The following is an 18,985-nucleotide window of genomic DNA, read 5'->3' as shown; positions in this document are numbered from 1 at the left end:
ACTCTAAGTAAACAAGTTTAATTCATATCCTTTCCTGGATAAAAAATAAATAAACAAAGAGTAACAGTTTCTGAACAACTCAAGTAGTATTCCCTCTTGTATCACTTACATTACAACAGTAAAGTTATGATTTTCCAAAATTGGAGAGTTTAGAAAGGTACTTGGGACCATTTATCCGCAACTTTATACCATTACCAGCAACGACAAGCGAACCAGACAACAATATAATAAAATGAAAACTCAAGAGATGTACAAGATAACAATCAATCCATGTAATCTATGTTTTTCATAAACGCCCCATAGTTTCTCGGCAAGGCATCTCAACTTCAACGCTTTCTTGTACACGACCAAGCATATAGGCAAACACATAAATCCATCCAGCAGAATAAGCCCCATACCTACAAGCAAAGGGAAACGAAGACCTAACTGAAGAAAAGAACATCTTCACCCTACTCGTGTTTTTCTAAACTAACTGTATCACCCGACGCAGGCCTTTCAGTTACTTCCTCAATCTCTGGACCAGCTCCAACCGGGCTGCTACTTGTGACTACACTGTCATTCAAAGAACCACTGGCTTGGTTTGTTGCATCACTTCCGACCCCTGCTCTCAAAGAGCCCGAACTAGGAGTGCTAGAACCAGAACCGCGCTCTTCCAATTGTTTAGGCCTATTTAGGGCATGACAGTGGGGGCAATAATAAGTGATATACGGGAAATCCTCCTTCTTAGCAAGACCTGCACAGACACAAAAATAAAAAATCATTCATTATCTTACAACCACAAAATTGAAAGAAAGCATCTCAGTGAGGAGAGTGCATGAGTCTGCAGGTGCACCATATTCAGGACTTTCCGTCACTTGCTTCAAAGAAAACATGAAAAAATAAGAGTGCATACTACAGGATGCAGATAACTTACCATTGTGCATATGACAGTTGCCACATATGAGCGCATAAGACTGTGTTGGATCCTCACCCACAAGTAATGCTGCAATACGAGCAATCCATCCTCCATCTTGTGGAGATGATGCTTGAGGATTGTGATGAGCAACAACCAGCTGATTCTCCATAGGAGTCTGAGGACCCTCGGACCCTACAGAATGAGGAGTATCATCATCAGGATAAAGCAATGGGGCACTCCCTGTACTACTAGATCTGGTGTGTACTGGCTTCCGGTTTCGAAGTTCACCAGAGCGGACAAGTTCAACATCATTGCTTTTTCCTGCTGGGGCATTTGTTTTAGATTCATCTCCCACATGAAATATCAAGCCTGAATCTGCACCCAACTTAGAAGCCAGGACAGTTGCAGCAGCTGCCTTTGCTGCTGGGTCAGGATCATATCTCTGCATACAAGAACATAACTTAAGCACAAACAAAAAAAATGGTGGCGAACAAACAAGGTACATCTTCACATATACCATTACTCAAGCACAAACTATTGAGGAGCCTCAGCCCCAACAAGGAGAAAAGGAAAAAACAAACGATTCAGCCCACAACAATAGAAATAAGTATGTCATGATTATTGCAATTGACTTTATTGACTCAATTATCTGGTTCATTTTACATGAGTTCCTAGAATTCTTCCAAACAATTCTGCATATATAATATAAAAACCTCGACACAACCATTAACACAGTCAAATGAGATAAAATGAGATGAAGGGCCAAATGATACGTCAAGGCCTACACCATAAAAATTCAACAAACTAACAGAAAACACCAAAGAGAGTTCAATAATGAGACATAAAGACATATAAAGAGGGCAATAATAACAACAAAACTCGCTTCTAATCATCACCTGAATAAGCTGTTGAGTAGTGTAATAATTTGTCTTCTCTTTAAGTTCATTAATTTTTGCTTGCCTTTCAGCCCGAAGTCTTTCCAGGGTTTTGTTATCCTTGCGATCACCTATACTTGAGATAACAAATTGTTAATAAAAACGAGTATGAACACTGGACATGTACCCTCCACTTATTTGCAGTATCATATTGGACATTGATTAAAGGCAAGAAATCTATCTTTTCAATGCATTCTAAATAATGGGTTCAAACCACCAAACATCCAAATTATTCAACAGACATTTTGATCAACAGTGATAAACTAATGAAATATTAACATCATAGATCTAGTTTTGTAGCTTTCCGTCCATGATCCATTACAACACTGACGTGGCGTTAGACTACTAAAAACCATATGTTTGATGCTTTTGTATGTTCTTCCTAAAATACAGGCATGCATAAAGCTGGTAAGCATAGACTCGCAACAGACAAAATTAAAAATAAACATGCCAAGAAAATCAAGATAGGGACAGCTGGAAAGAGACTTTTGCTAGTAAAAAAATGCATGATATGTACCATATGTGTACACATTGGAAACAATATTGAACTTCAGATCAGGTATCACATATGAACTAGCCACCAGTACCATGGGAAATTCCACAGTTTAATGATTTGTGAATTGCAATAATGACTTCCGAGAAGATTCCCAAACTTAGTGAGTTTTTGCTCATTTTCCATCAATTGAACTCTTATGAGAGTGTGCATCATTCTCCAAACTATTTAACAAAAGTATGATTTGACCATCTCTAATTACTAATAAAGTTACTATAGCTAACATTTAAGAAAATACAGAAAGCATTTTCTCTTGCATGCAAAGGAGGATGCAATTCAAACATCACTCTGCATGAATGAGGAAAGAAGTTTAAAGCAACAGGTCCCCAATGACTTCCAACAAATGTTGTCTAGCAAATGACTCCAATAATTTAAAGTGGAAATCTCTATCAGAGAATTGCACAGTTTATAATTTTATATGGCTTTCTAACTCCAAATGGAATTATAGGAGAAGCTACACTCCATGTGCACAAAGAATATATGATCAAGCTCAAACAAACTCAATAAACAAAGTAAGAAGCCACCAACGCAAGTATTAAAAAATAAGTCAAAATTCCTCCTAACAAAAGGACAATCAGAAATATTAAAACAAAATTGGAACCAGATACTTTTTGAAAAAGAAGTTATAAAAATATTAAAAAATAATAATTGGAAATACCACATGACATAAAACTGAACCTATCTATCCTACAAAAGATAAGCAAGTTGTAAATTTTAAGACACTTACACATCTTTGTGAAGCTCATGAATGCTGAATACGCAAGAGAGGAAAAGGCGGGCAAAAGAAACATCGGCATAACTCGAAACACCCCCATCTTCCAATCTAAATCAGTTGATCTTGTCGTTAATATAGCATAACCGATAGCAATAACCTGAAATTAAAGGGTTTAAAACAAAATCTTTGGGAAGAAACAAAAAATAAGGAAAATGACAAAAGAGTAAGTAACAGACAACAGTGTACTTTGATACCATCACTTGCCCAACTCGCTCAAAGTCTATATTCCAAGAAATTTGATAATGGTCAAAGTGCATTTTTAGACCATTCATGGAGATGAAAATGAAGTAGTATTGCCCCGAAAAGTCAGAATTCTTAATTAGCCAAATAACCCAGATAGTGTAACAAACAACATTGTATTTTGACGCCATCACCTTCCCAACTAGCTGAAACTCAATACTCCAAGAAATTTGGTAACGGTTGTAGTGGATTCTAAGACCTTTTATGGACATGAAAAGGAACTACTATTGGCACCAAAAAGTCAGAATTCTTAATCAGCCAAACAAGTCAGGTAGTGTAACAGAGCACCCCAAATTGATGGGTGTGTATATGAATATGCTTAACAAAGCAGAGCAAGACATCCAATACCTCAAAAAGGACGGAGAAGATAATGAGGTGTCTGGTCATGCGCCTCCAAGTTAGGGATCGCCGCTTCATTCTAGCGAGGACAGTGGCTTCTTCCTTGGAAATGTACTGAAGGCGCTTCTCGAAATCGTCGCCGTGCAATCGGAAGATCCCACTCCACATTCGGGAGAATATTCCCTTGCGCTTCTTCTTGGCTACGGGCGTAGCGGGAGCCAAGTGATTCTTCGCGCCTTCTCCGACGACGTCGCTTTTGTCCTCCGCCATTCCCTTGGTCCTTTCAATTTCTCCTTCCTCGTTCTGTAAGATGAATAAAAACCGCAGCATAAATACATAGAAAAAAAAAAAATCAGATCTGAAAAATTGTGAAAGTTATGAGGACCTTGAAGAAAGTGATGGGAGATCGAGAGAGCTTGAATCAACCTTCGCTTTCAGATCTCGGAGAGACCGAGAGAGAGAGAGTAATGATGAAAATCGAGAAAGAAGAGAAGTCCGTGAGGGGAACGCAAAGCAGAGCTTTGAATTTGATCGATGAAGATGACGATGACGATGACGATGATGCGCAGAGAGAGAGTATCGGCGGTGGAGTGAGAGACGAGAGTGTCGAGGAAGGGCGGTGTTCAAAATAATCGGGGGTGGGCTTTTTCTTTATTTTCGTAATTCTTGCTTTTTAGATGTTAGTTTTTTTCACACGCAATGAGAGACGCGCACACCGCAGCGCCAACAACGCGGAGCCGGGTCCATACCCTATTTGCCTTCCCATGCCTCTCCAACCGCCTCCAAATTTAATTGCTCATTAACTCAACTCAGTACCCAACTCTACTCTCTACCTATTCATCTTATTTAACCCAATTTTAACCTCAAGATTTTTTCAGGAATTTTCATAAAATGACTTGTTTTAAATGTAGGTTAAACTGCTTTAAGCTTAAGAAATCATTACTTTACTCTTTGTGCATTTCGAACCAAAATTCTCCTCATATCGACTTTGATTATAATCCTGACATTTTGATTACTTTACGTCCGAAAAAAGTCGAAATGATTGGGGTCATAGCTTAACCTTCATTCAAAAAGGTCATTTTATGAAATTTCCCATCTCTTTTCAAATTTTAAGTAATGATGGATCTCATTTCATGTGAAAGAATTGACAAATTGAACAAAGAACTAGGCTGTAAGTTAAGATCTATCTGGATATTCTTTTATCAAAGAATCTGAGATGTTACGTTACAAAACTTATACTAGATATCTGGCAAGATTACCCTTTAATATAATACCCTTTTCTATTGGAGATATACTTCCCTTCACTTTCCAAACCATTAGTTTTCTGATTGTTAAATATTCTCAAATGAAGGAAAAGAAAAGAATCTTTACTTTTGGTTTTGGGAGTACAACAGCAAAATAGTTTACAAAAGAAAGCATTTCAGACATTTCAGACATTTCAGATTTCCTTTCAATTTTGGGAGGACTGAAAGCTTAGCAAAAGGGGTTGTTGTCCCTTTAATCTCCTTATATTCTTTTCCTCTCACAGCTCCAAAAGGTATTCTCAATGGTCTACCAAGGAATAAACTAATGCTTTGCCTATGCACTTTCAACTCTCCAACTTAATTATCATAAAGTTTACTTCATGGGAGCAACCTACTGGTTCCCTCTTGGCATTTAAGAAAATCAAAAGTTGCACTTGATGCCAACAATATATCAGAAAGACAGAAACATTTCAAGGCCGAATACCATACTGCCATTATAGAATTGTGCAACAAAGAATGACTTGAAATCCGTGGTCATGGCTATGGCTATTCTCAGCTTTTATGGATACTTGTAACCAATATGCCACATTTTTTTGCTATTAACAATGAGAAGTTTAAAACTAAAATCTAATACTTCGCAGTAAATTTCCTTCCTTTGAATTTTGGTTTCCCCCCTGGCTTCATGAATCACCAATGGGGTTTAAATAGAGAAAAAAGAAGAAGGATGAAATGGTCATTTCCTCAATATTTCGCAAGTGTCTCTTCCATCTGAAATGCCAAGCAATTTTTTGTGAAAGATTAGCTATCATCAGCTCAGTTCAAGTAATTCAGAACCTAATGGCCCAAAAAAAAAAAGTAATTCAGAACCTAGAATCTATTGTATATTCCTAAGCTGGAGGAATTATATTGTCCAATCACGATGAATAGAAAATGAAAGATAGGTGGAGTATGCATGTAGGCAATCAATCATGTATCCATCTCTGCCGTATATGTCGAACAAACACCAGCACATGATAATACATCGTTCAAAAATAAAGATGTTGTTCTTGTTACGTTTGAATACGAGTTCAGTCATGTTATCTATAATTTTTCAACACAAAAAAGAAACCTTACAGAAACCCCACTAATCAGGATGCGTTAGAATGTGACTGCTCAGAGTGATGATTCAGACACAAATTAACTCAATTATACTGTAATCTCATCATCAACAACTCAGGCATCCCTAAACAAGGTTAAATATTTACAGAGCATTATCAACAAGTATGACTCTCAAAAGATGAACCATAATTCCGAAACTGGTGTTTCAAGTAAGGTCAATATAAGTCGGAAGTAAAACTGATTGAATAGACCAACCTGAACAACTATAGGTGAAGATTCTGACAAAGGTCTTGTTGAATAGACTCCATTGCATCAGGCTCTTGTCCTTAAAATGATGGTCCAGATTGTAGGATGTTTGGGCCCATCCGACCTTCACAAGTACATATGAAGCATCCCGCTTCCTTGAAAGGAATTATCAGATTTAGTCCCAGTTTTAGGAGCAGGACCATGAAGCAGAAGACTGAACACTATCAGCCCACCTGTTAACTGCAGGATCCTGTAAGATTTTTGCACAGAACAGTCAGTGGCCCACATAACTCACAAAAATATTAACCCAAAAATTTGAAGCCCTAAGCTGACATGGACTAGAATTGACCAAGAACTTTCTCATCCGTCCCAGAATAATATATCAAGTTTTAACATAACACTCAACAATTTTTGAATGTTAGAGCAAAGCTTTGTAGTCCAGCTTTCCATGGATTACCAACCAAAACCCAAACACTTTAAAAAAGAAAAAAAAAAAAAAACACGCACACACACACACACACACTAAGTGTGGATAGAACATTTGAGGAAACACATACCTCCAGAAAAACCATATAAACGATTCAATTTTGCCACAAGTAGAAAACTGCACTATCAGAAGGGATTCTGTGGAATTTACAATTTAGATCCAAGAAGTCTGACTTGATGCCAAAATGCAGCCCTGCTCTCTAGGAGCAATGTTCCAATCGGCCTATGCAAGGTCTAAGCTTATTAAATAGGACAACTCATTTTCCCCTTGCAAGCCACTTCTGGTAAACGTCAAATGCCATGTCAGGCTCCCTCATTTTGCAGTACTTCTTGAAAAGTATCTGAAATGGAACATGATCAATGGGTAAACCAGATTCCTGTATCTTTGCAAAAATCTCTTCTGCCTCCTTCATGTTACTTACTCTGCAGTGCCCTCTGATTAGCTCATTGTAAGTAATTATATCAGGATCCAATCCTATTCTCAGCATTTCATGATATAACTTAACTGCAAAAAGAATGTGCCCTATGTTACAAGCCGCACCTATCAACAAATTATAAGTGACCACATCAGGAAACAGACCAGACACAAGCATTTCTTTTTTAAGAGAAAGAGCACCAATAATGTTTCCTCCTTTTACTTGTGCGTGGATCAAAGCATTGTAAGTATATACATTTGGTTGAACACCAAAAGCCAACATTTGATCCTTAATGGAGAATGCATTACTAAGATCCCCATATCTTCCATAACAATCAATAATGTTATTCCATTGTTGAGGCTCAGGCACCATTGACTTCTCTAGCATACAAAGAAGAAACTCATTAGCTCTGACAGCATCTCCTTTAATACATAGGCCCTGAATAATTATTTTGTATGAAATTTGATCTGGAGTAACTCCCATTCTTGACATAATGCCATGGATGTGACAAGCCTCCTCTAATTTTCCTTCTTTGCAAAGAGCACTTATAAGTGTATTATAAGTAAAAACATCAGGAAGTAATCCTCTTTTGGTCATCTCACAAAGGTATCCATAAGCAAGGTTCATGTGTTGACTCAAACAAAATCCATGGATGAGAACATTATAACAAACGACATCTACTTGGGTATTCTTTTGGACCACATCATCCCAAAGACTAAGTGCCTGAACCATATTTCCATTTTGAAAATAACCATGCATAAGTATAGTTGAGGTGATTATATCTGATGTTGTCTTGTCATTATCATCATCTAATATCTCTTCAAGAAGCTTCTTAGCATTCTCCACGAGTCCTTTCTTGCACAATGCATGCACAAGTATATTACAAGTAACTCTATTCGGCCTGATATGGCTGTTAGCCATCATGGAGAAAAGATAAAGAGCTTTATCCACATCATTAAGAAGGCAATAACCCTTAATAAAAGTGGTAAATGTCACACAATTGGGAGAGGGACCTATTTCTAACATCTCCCTAATAAGCCAATCTGCCTTCTCCAAGTCGCCAGTTTTACACAGACCATTCAAAAGATGATTGTGTGTCAATACATCAGGAACAATGCCTTTTTTTATCATTTTTCTCCGAAGCCAAAAAGCCGCTCCCAGCTTACCATCCATGCATAAACCCCTTATGATGCCCATGCGTTCCGTGTAGTTAGCTTCCGAAGTGCATCCCAGAAGGCCTATCTTTGCCACAGATATGCCTTCTCTGCAGATTTTCACATAATTAACAAAATCATGGAAATATATTCAATAAAAATTTCTCTAGTCTGAGAGCACTGCTTCACCAAACAAACAAAAATCAGGAAAAGAATTAAACACTCTAATTTGACAGTCTCTCCAACAAGGGATATATACTATGATAAAACTTTGAATTTGATCTTAAGGAGTACAAAGACTGAAGCTGACCTCATCGTTTTCAGACGTTCCAAACTATCCTTCAGCATTGAATCCAACACATTGAAAACCGCATGTGGGTCCTGTTTATCGTCAGAATTCTTATTCTTTGGAAACCAATTTTGAGCACTCAAGTGGTAGTTCTCACCCCATTTCTTCATGAAATCCTCAAAAGCAGATGGAAGTGGATCCTCACCCACACAATCCCTTCATATGTACAATACAGAGCACAGAGACCATATTAATTTTGTTTTCTCTATTATATCTTCACGAAAGGCAGATGTGATGGAATTGGACAGCACAATGAGGTTTCTAGCAATGAATGATATCATCTTCATTACTTGTTTAGTTTTTTTTTTTTTTTTTTCACTTTTCTACTCAGTTTTCTCAGCAATCAAACAGCAGAGTAAGAATAACATTAGAAACGATAAGCTACCTGGCGTTTGCATCAGAGTTAGCTTGGCAGCAGAGAATGTTGGCAAAGATGTGAGCAACATTCTCCTTAATGGAGTCGATAGTTCGATTCAAACATCTAAGAAGGGTAATGTGGGACGGCGACGATTCTCCGCAGGCGATTGCAAACTGTCATACCCAAACAAACAAACAAACAATCGTCGATACGAATAAAATATACGATGAAGTTACCCGAAGAGACAGAGAAAGATTAGGGATTTGACTCACCGCCATTGGAGGCTTTCTGAGAAGAAGTTGAAGGTTTTTTGAGAGAGAAGAAGAATAAGATGTGGAATTGTTGCTCCGCTCCTTCTTCTTCTTCTTCTGTTGACGGCGTTAGTGTTCGGAGGGTGCAGATGGATAATTTCTGTTGAAGAACCGAAGGCGCGGATCTAAAGGCGAATCAAAGCTCGACCCGAGATGTTTGATTCGGGTCTCAATTCCGGACTCAATCTGTTCAACGACATGTCGACATCCATCTCGACTTACAAAGCTTACGTCGTTTTTTAACCATGTTTAATTTTATTTTTTTTTGGACAAAACCCATATTTAATATCTTGTACCTACTATTCAGTTAATTTATACTATTTAAAGGAGCTTTTACTCCTGGCCAAAAAAAAAAAAGGAGCTTTTACTAAGGGCACCAACTACCACTCAATTTGTTTAATCTTTATAAGAATGACCCTTTGAAACTTAATAAAATAAACAACTTCCATCACTGAACTATATTAAGGAGGGAACGCTACAAAGGCCCTTAAATAATCCACATGCAAAGCATTATGAGTGAGAAAATCAATTGTACAATGAAGGATGCAAACAATACAGTGAAAAAAGAATATACAATCACCAAACTCATATGCCAACCCAAACAGGCAAACACCAAACTAAAAATTTAAAATTTAAAATACCAACTCATATGCCAATGTTTCAATTTATTCATAATTGGACTCACTCTAAACCTTATTCTCGCTATACTTTAAAAATGATAAGGTAATGTGCAATCTTCTTCCTTCTTCCCAGATTCATCTCCCGCGCCCTTTTGTTTGTCTTCCTCCGAAACTTGTGCCTCTTGCAGTGGAGGCCTTGTCCGGGTTTTGGTACTTACTGGCATTCCCAAACTTGAGAGGCACAACCTGCTTGATGTATGCCGTTCCAGGAGAGTTCCTTTTATCCCTTGGAAGTGATTGTAGTTGTGGCAGCCAAAATGCTACATACTTGCCCTCAGGATCATATGTCTGCGCCTAAAAAGGTATAAGAGGCATTGTAAGTACAAGAAGTGTTTAAAAGCTCTTGTAGTTCCATATTAACTTTTGCTACATAAATATATAGGCCTGAGTACAAAACTGGCCCAGAATTACAAACAATTTGAGAACTGAAATTTTATTCTAAAGTTCTTTTCCTCATAAACGGGAGCTAGATTGGATTCGTTAACAAACAGAGGTTGGATAATGACTTATATATCTGCTACTGCAAGCAATTAGATGCATGCAGCTTTCTGTCACAGTGACGAGAAATAGTAATTTGGACTACTTTAATTGGTTCATCTGCTTGCTTTCTACAAGGGAGCAGGTCAATATTTTCTTTACTCCAAATGGAATCTTAAATTTGAAAAGAATATGAGGAAAATATGATTCATCTAAAAATTATGAAAAACTCTACACATGCATTTGACATTCAAAGTTGGGTCTTACTTTACTCTTCATTGAGAAAGTGAAAGGAAATTAACAATGTATTGACATACTTACTTGTTTCGGAATGCTGAAGTAACGATCTTCTCTGGGGTCATTTCCAACTCCTAAACACAGTGAAAAAAATTATGGAAATGTTGAATTATAGACCTTAGAAAATGCAAACATCCAACACTGACTTGCAGTTAAAGAAAAGTTAGATGGACACATACTAATACATGCAGTGTTCATAGAAACATGCACACATGAAAGTAAATAAAAAGATGAAGTTGAAATCACCTGCTCCATAGGTCCAATTCCCATAATTGGAACAAGGGTCATAATCCAAGAGGCATGTCTCAAACCATTCAGCTCCCATGCGCCAGTCAATACCCATATCTCGAACTAAAAAGGAACATACAATCTGTAGAGTTATAATGAACAATTAGTTATCCTCAAGACTATGTCCAATATTCCCAGGAAATTATAACATTAAGATTAAAACAAGAATTTGTATGATGGTAATGCATAAATTTACCAGTTATAGTGATAGTTTAATTTGGAATTACCTGCCTTCCTCGATTTGACATGAATCCAGTGGTTGACAGCTCTTTCATGTTGGCGTCTATGAGTGGGTACCTAGAGGTTTATCAAGCTCTGAATATCAATACCAGAGCAATTACAAAACACTAGTACACAGATTTTTTATTTTTTGAGATTATGGAGACCAAATATTCATCATCTAACTCTTAGGGAAAACAATGTACCCTGTACAGCCATCTCTCCAGGATTCAAATAAAGTCTTTTCCTGGCTCCATCTATTCTCCACTTTTCTTGGTCCGCCTATAGAAAGCAAAAAAAAAAAAAAACAAGATTGACCTGACTACCAATAGAAGAGAAGTAACTTGAACTGAAACCTCTACAATGATATCTTAAAACAAGTGGCTCACATTTGCTATCCAGCAACAAACTGTTCATTTAACAGTTACTTTTTTTTTCCCCTTTCTTGATAGTTTGACATGATTGAATATAAAGCAATCAACTAACATCAATACTTACCTAAATGAAAAAGGGAATTCCCATATTTTGCTGATAGAAACCTGAAGTAATCCCTCCATATCAGTTCGAACAATACCCTGACATGTTAAACATAGATTAAAGAAAAGGGAAAACAAAAAGCTCAGCACTGCTAGAAGAATGGTTTCTAGTGCATTAACAAGAATCTATATCTATACCACCATTGGCCCAAGAGGGAACTATATATTGACAGTTCATCAAATCCATCCTAAGCCATTTCTCCTTTCCGCCGAATAAAATGGATCTTCAATAAATAAATTCACCACCACTAAAATGATAAAAGTGATAGGTAGTTTCTCATCCAAAATTTCATTCTAGTTCATGCAACTGAGAGAGAGGGAGAGAGAGAGAGAGAGAGAGAGAGAGAGAATTACCAGTATGTGGAATTATTTGCTTGCCTTTCTTTTTCATACCTCTTGACCTTAAGGAATCAATTGGATCCCATGAAAAGATTAGTCTCAGTTTTCTCAATGTCATGTAGTCATATAGTGAAAAGAAGAAAATACTCAAGAATTTCAACCTCTTCGTGTATGAAACGAGGAGAAAGGCTTCCTGAAGCAAGCCATGGAGAAAACTTTGTAGAATAATCAGGTCCTAACATCCCATTTCTGGTCTCTTTATAAATCCTTAGCAAATCCTACACATGCATGATCAAGAGAATAAGTTAGATGACCAAATTACTGTATTACCATTATTCCTTTGAATATTATATAAAATAAGTAAGTTTTTTGGAGCATCAATAGATATAAATTATTGATTTCCTTGCCTTCTTCCAGAAATACTCATTTACTCTGCCCAATGCTGCACTTTCACCCCCCACAAACTTCATTCCTTTACTTACCTGCATCAAATGGAGGGGAAAAAAAAGAAGGAAAATGGTCATTTTCATTTCTCAAGTTTTTGTAAGAAAACTTTTCAAATCTCCTAATATATGTATGCCTGTACATGTGTATGTATGTTGGAATGCACCTACATTTTGAGATTGAAGTCCAAACTGATGTAACGAAGGAATACATCCCCAGTCCCCAATGCTGGGTGGTGGCCCGAGAGATGCTGGAATTCTGATGCAGCCACGGACCATGCATTTCGCTTCAATGGACTGCAAGTTATGGTACCGTCAACAAACACAGCTAAGAGAGGAAACCTCCCCTGCTTATATGGGTTGAAATAAAAAGAAAAAAATGTCCATGCCTTGCGAAACTGAGTATACACATCTGGTAAGCCGCTGATATCAAACGGGAGGTCATCTATGTGGTACATAGTGGTACCCCAAATAAGTTGCAACTTGGGACTGTTTGTAGAACTAGGCCTAGTGGATTGCTCTGAAGGTGATGGTAACACGACTCGTCGAAGACCTTTGCTGACCGATCTTTCGACGTTCAGCTCCTCACTGCAAGTTTCTCTTTGGGCATATACCTAAGTGGATTAGATTACATACCAACATTCTACTGCTTTAATAAGATGAAAAATCATAATGAACTCATTCTACTAATCAGATAGTATGGAAATCACTTAACTGTATGGGCTCCAAAGGCTTTTGCGAGAGAAGGGAGAATCTCCTCAGGCTTCCCATGTTGAATGAGCAAGTTAAGACCCCGCTTCATTAAATTCTTCTTCAAATCAACCAAGCATTCGATGAGAAATTGCGCTCTCAACGCTGCCACACAACAAAATTTGATAAAATCTTCAATTCGCATGATTCTATGTCACCCTTAGATTATATAACACAAAAACTTATAAGAAAAGCTATTATCCAATTGATAGCAAGAGGCCAATGACCAAGTGAAAAGAAAGCTAAGGCTCTCTTAACTTATTCACTAATTTGACAGAAATTTTCCCTTTTTTCTCTTGGGAAGGAAGATGTCAATGACCACATCTAAAGTCTAAATTGCATTATGTGTAAATCTCAAAGCCATATGCAATACACAAGCCAAAAGTTCCAAAACAACAAACTAAAACACATATACAAATAAATCAATAATGAAAAAAAATAATAATAATAATATAAAAAATGGTACCTCCAGTTTTAGGAGAACCAAAGTAATAGGTAGAACCAAAAAGCCTGGGATCGACGCAATACACAGCCAAAAGCTCCTCTGACGAAACCCAAGCCTTATACAGAGCCTCATTGTCCAACACTCTCAGATCGTTCCTGAACCAAACGATGGCCACCCCATTGCCGTTTCTTTTCACAGAGGAGGAGGACGAGTACCTCTGAAAGGTTTGGTCCGCAACACGTTCTATTTCCTCCGGGTCCAGACCCGGAACCTTGTGGACCGTGGCAGCGGGTTCGGGTTTGGAGCTGGAACTCATGGCTTGGAAGCGAGTGAGAATTCTGGTTGGAGCCGTGGGTTTTGGAATTGGGTGTGAGATGAGCTTTTTCAGAGAGTGGGGAGCGATGGAGGAGTGAAGAACAGCCATGCCATGGAGAGAGAGAGAGAGAGAGAGAGTTTTGAGCAGTTGGGTTGCTGACACGTGTACAGGGAGTGGAATTTGAAACGTGGCGGTTTGCCAGCCGGTGGAATGAAGACAAAATGACTGGTTTGCCACCGGCGGGACTTGATTTCCTTACAAAATTACCGTTAAGTCCGTTATTAAAGGCGGTAATTTCATCGTTATTGTTTTTTTTTTTTTTTGTGTGCCACTATTTACACTAAAAATATTTGCTTAATAGTCCCTTTTATCCTTAAAGAAAAAATTATAAAAAAAAAAAACTTTTCCTACTTCTCTGGCTCTCTCTAAAGATGCTGACAAAACTTGAGGAGTTTAGAAAGCATATTTGAGGATTCAAATAGCAGCACTCTTGAACCTACTGTTATTTTATTTTATTTTATTTTATTTTTTTAAGGATATAGTTGAACCTTTTTAAGCCCAAATTTTTAAATTTAACTTTCATTATGTTTCCTACTTTTAAACATGAATGATCAATGGTCGGGGAGATGCAATGGATTATAACATTGTCAGGTGATGGGTAAAGACTTTATAGAACTGATCATCATGAAACTTCTCAATGTGTTGATACCTGTAATTTCTTTCTCGTTGAGGTTTCAATTAATCCACTACATTACTCAAAAGTAGGGCTGGGTCGGTAGCCCGAAAAAACCGAACCGCAACCGGAAGCCGACGTAACCGAACCGATTTACACCGGTCCGATGGCTGACCGCCTAATCGGTTCGGTAATATGACCGAACCGTGGAGGGGGCGGTGCGAAGGCGGTAGACAAATTCGTAAACCGTCGGTATACCGATACCGACAGTATATATATTTATTATTATTTTTTTTTTTTTCTTGTTTGATTTAAAATTTACCGTTGGATGTAGGGTACAAGATCTTTATCATGCACCCTACACCACCAGATCCTTAAAAAAAAACCTAAAACCTAAATCATCTCATTCTGTCTCTTCGGTCTTCCTTCTCGACTCTCTTCTCTCTCTCTTCGTCTTTGCATCTCAGCCTACACCACAAACCACACAACCACCATCTCAGCCTACACCACCACCGCTCAACGCCACCACTCACCTCTCATCTCTCATCTATCTTCTATTCTCTCATCTCTCATCTCTCTTCTTTGTCTTTTTTCTCTGCGATCTCCCTCTGTCTCTTCTCTTTCTGTTCATCTGAGACCACCACAAGTCGAACCCAGCCCTAACTACCATAACATCCAAACTCCAAAGTTCCAAACGCCACCACCACCAGAGGTAAGACCACCACGACATGTAAATTTTGAATTACAATTTTAGGGTTTCTAAAATTGGGGGTTTAGAGTTTCGGGAAATTGGGGCTTCTAGGGTTTAAAATTGGGGGTTTTTGGTTTTTAAACTTTTAAATCAATTCAATTCGTGATATATGAATTGAAATTTCACATTGGAATTTTAGGGTTTTTAAAAATTGGGGGTTTTAGGGTTTCGGAAAATTGGGGCTTCTGGGGTTTTAAATTGGGGGTGTTTGGACTTTAAAAGTTTAAATTAGTTCAATTCAATCATGAATTGAAAGTTCGACTTGGAATTTTAGGGTTTTATGGTTTCGGGAAACTGGGTTTTTTGGGGTTTAAACTTTTAAACTTTAAAATTAAGGGGTTTTAGGTTTCAATTCACATTGTTTAATGTTTATGATTGATTGCTGATTTGCTAACAATGTGAATAATTTTGTATTGTAGGAACTAGTTGATGAGTGCTTGCTGAAGTAGGGAGTGCTTGCTGCATTGCTGCATTGCTGAAGTGGTTAGTTACTAAGTCTAAGACTCTAAACTTCTAAAGTGTATTGTTGAATGCTGACTTGCTGAGTGTATGCAATTGTTGAATGCTGAGTGCCTGAGTGTATACAACTATACATAAATACATAATACATATTGATATTGTTGAATGCTGAGTGTATATTGTATAAGACTATAATTTATCAACGTGTAAGTATAAATTTATAAGCAACCACTATAAGTTATAAATTATAATGTATAATTAATCTGCTTATAATATAAGTTATAAATTATAATGCATGATTAATCTGCTTAGTAAGTTAGTATGTATCAAATGCTTGCTACCAATATGTGATGATTAATGTATGTTGACTATGTTCTGTTGTAGAGTCTAAGGTTTGAGTTAAATAATTATTAATGTATGTTATGTTGTGTTTTGTTGTGTTTTGTACTTTTGTTATAGAGTCTAGGATGGAGTCTAACCAATCAAACACACAGGGTGCCTCTATTAGTGTAAATGCTCCTAGTATAACCTCAGGCCCACCCCAAACAACACAAATACCTCCACCTATATGTCCTACACCCATACCCCAACCAGAAAGTAACCAACCAGAAAGTAACCAACCTGAACCCCAAGATGAACAAGGAGAGTCTGAACCAGTGATGGCTAAGAAGAGTAGGGGTTCTGATGTGTGGTCATTTTGCACCAAAGTTACCAAGCAAAATTCAAAAGGGGTCATGTATCCTTGGGCTGTTTGCAACACTTGCAAACATGAAATGCCTGCCCATGCCAAACACAATGGGACAACTGGTATTAGGAATCACATAGAGAAAAAGTGTCCAAACAATCCTGGTTACAAGGGAAATGTTCTTCCTAAAGGCCAATCCACTCTAACACAAGACGGTATGGGGGCTCCATTGGTTCCCCATACATTTAATCAAAAAAGGCTTGAGGAGAAGGTTGTTAGGTGGGTGATAATGGATGAAATGCCTTTTAGGGTGGTTGAGGCAGCTGGTTTTAAGGACCTGATATCTGACTTGTGTCCCAAGTTTAAGATACCAGATAGGAAGAAGGTTGCTGCAGGTGTCTTAGACTTATTCAATTTGGAGAAGGCTAAAATTATGAGTGTTATAGGTGATCAAAGGGTTAGTATCACCACTGATACTTGGACAAGTGTCCAAAACATTAACTATATGGTGGTCACTGCCCATTTTATGGACAGTGAGTGGAAATTACACAAAAGGATAATTAATTTCACAAAGATCACAAGTCACAAAGGTGAAGACATAGGGAGGTGTTTGGGGAGTTGTTTGAGAGGTTGGGGGATTGAAAAGATCTTTAGCATTACAGTTGATAATGCTTCTGCCAATGATGGGGCTGTAGAATACATGGCCAAGAGATTGAAGGAGATGAATAATTTGATGTTTGATGGGATGTATTTACATATGAGATGTGCTTGTCACATACTCAATCTTATAGTTAAGGATGGGTTGAAGGAGCTGGCTAGCTCAATAGAGGCAATCAGAAACTGTGCCAAATACATTCACTCAAGTCCTGCAAGGTTAGACAAGTTTAGGGAGTATTGTGTGGTGTTGAAGAAGGGGGCAATGAGCAATGTGCCCATGGATGTTGTAACTAGGTGGAATTCCACCTATAAGATGCTAGATGGGGCTGCTAAGTTTAAATTGGTGTTTAAAAGGATGGCAGAGGAGAATGCTCCTTTTGTGAATTATTTTAATGAGAAAGAGGGTGGTGGCAGTAAGAGGGTGGGGCCCCCAAGTGATGAAGATTGGGAGAAAGCAGATGCATTTGTTCATTTTCTGAAAAAATTTTATGATGCTACACTGACCTTAAGTGCAACCAAAACTGCTACCTCTCATCTATTGTTTGTTGTGTTATCTGAGTTGCAAATAGAAATCATAGAAAAAACCCAAATGTATAGTAATCTGGTTTTGATGAAGGTGGCAGAATCCATGCTGACCAAGTTCAATAAGTATTGGGGTAGTTTTGAAGGCTTGAACAAATTGGTTTTTGTTTCCCATGTCCTAGACCCTAGATACAAACTTGAAGCCATCAAAACAGTGCTTGAGGAGACTGGGGCAGATGCTGAAAGGATCTCACAGGTTGTTGGTGAGATTAAACAGTGCTTGTTGAATCTGTATAATGAGTACAGAGGGGCAGGCAGCAGCAGTGTCCCAGTGCCTCCAACTTCCAGCCAGCCTGTAGCACCAGAAAGTGGACTTTCAAGACTTGAGTTGAAACTCAAAAGGAAAAGAATGGAGGAAGAAGCAGCAGAGATTAGCAATGAGGTTGATAAGTATTTCAGTGACCCTTTTGAAAAATTAGAAAACAATAACTTTGATCTCTTAGATTGGTGGAAGGTGAATCAATCTTGGTATCCAACACTTGCTAAGGTTGCAAAAGATATACTCTCAATCCCAACTTCAACAGTAGCTAGTGAAAATGCTTTTAGCTTGGGTAGGAGGATTGTAGATCCCTTTAGAGCTTCCTTGACTCCCAAAATGGTAGAGGCACTAGTGTGTACTAGTGATTGGCTTAGAGCTGAAGATTTCAATTTCTACAAGGAGCCAGCTGATGAGGAAGTGGAATTCTACAAGGAACTTGAAGATTTAGAATCCACTCAATACAGTAAGTTACTAAGTTTAATACTTGATTACTTTATTTGTTTATAGCTTGCATTTTTGGTTTATTACATTCTTGTATCCTGCTGCTTGTAGCTTGCATTTTTTGTTGTTGATTGATTGTTTAAACTTTAAACTTTAATGCCTTTGATTTCTTTTTGCAGTGTGCACTAGTTCACACTCAACAACAACAGTAGCATGAAGTTGGTTACTGCTGAATGTTGCTGCTCAAGGTATGCAATAATATTGTAGCTGACATGCATTTTCTTGAATG

At 37.8% G+C, this 18,985-nt stretch overlaps 3 protein-coding genes across 6 annotated transcripts; all 3 read right to left on the bottom strand.

The window, feature by feature from the left end:
• Positions 1-67: 67 nt before the first annotated feature.
• On the bottom strand, positions 68-6,475 carry LOC147279007 (integral membrane metal-binding family protein (DUF2296)). Of its 4 annotated transcripts, none has more exons than XM_086249515.1 (6): positions 6,335-6,475; positions 3,747-4,040; positions 3,111-3,255; positions 1,792-1,901; positions 914-1,337; positions 68-733 (listed from the first exon to the last, which is right to left on the bottom strand). In XM_086249515.1, the coding sequence occupies exons 2-6, from the start codon at positions 4,005-4,007 to the stop codon at positions 450-452; spliced, it is 1,224 nt and encodes a 407-aa protein (XP_086105641.1). In that variant the 5' UTR covers positions 4,008-4,040; positions 6,335-6,475; the 3' UTR covers positions 68-449. The 4 variants fall into 4 exon arrangements, with proteins under 4 accessions (XP_086105641.1, XP_086105642.1, XP_086105640.1 ...); XM_086249516.1 differs by lacking the exon at positions 6,335-6,475 and adding an exon at positions 4,123-4,442; XM_086249514.1 differs by lacking the exon at positions 6,335-6,475 and adding an exon at positions 4,164-4,441.
• Positions 6,476-7,064: 589 nt separating this feature from the next.
• On the bottom strand, positions 7,065-9,465 carry LOC147279006 (Tetratricopeptide repeat (TPR)-like superfamily protein). Its single transcript, XM_086249513.1, has 4 exons — positions 9,361-9,465; positions 9,116-9,261; positions 8,692-8,886; positions 7,065-8,491 (listed from the first exon to the last, which is right to left on the bottom strand). The coding sequence occupies exons 1-4, from the start codon at positions 9,364-9,366 to the stop codon at positions 7,069-7,071; spliced, it is 1,770 nt and encodes a 589-aa protein (XP_086105639.1). The 5' UTR covers positions 9,367-9,465; the 3' UTR covers positions 7,065-7,068.
• Positions 9,466-9,829: 364 nt separating this feature from the next.
• Positions 9,830-14,308, bottom strand: CRY3 (cryptochrome 3). Its single transcript, XM_086250734.1, has 13 exons — positions 13,895-14,308; positions 13,394-13,533; positions 13,068-13,292; positions 12,850-12,975; positions 12,643-12,717; positions 12,397-12,513; positions 12,251-12,297; positions 11,859-11,935; positions 11,567-11,642; positions 11,369-11,438; positions 11,100-11,223; positions 10,878-10,927; positions 9,830-10,373 (listed from the first exon to the last, which is right to left on the bottom strand). Exons 1-13 carry the CDS (start codon positions 14,295-14,297, stop codon positions 10,155-10,157), a joined length of 1,749 nt encoding a protein of 582 aa, XP_086106860.1. The 5' UTR covers positions 14,298-14,308; the 3' UTR covers positions 9,830-10,154.
• Between the last annotated feature and the right edge of the window lie 4,677 nt (positions 14,309-18,985).

The sequence above is a fragment of the Dryas octopetala genome, chromosome 7 (assembly GCF_963921425.1).
Source record: "Dryas octopetala chromosome 7, drDryOcto1.1, whole genome shotgun sequence".
Taxonomy (NCBI): Eukaryota; Viridiplantae; Streptophyta; class Magnoliopsida; order Rosales; family Rosaceae; genus Dryas; species Dryas octopetala.
This window is presented reverse-complemented; position numbering and strand designations above follow the sequence as displayed.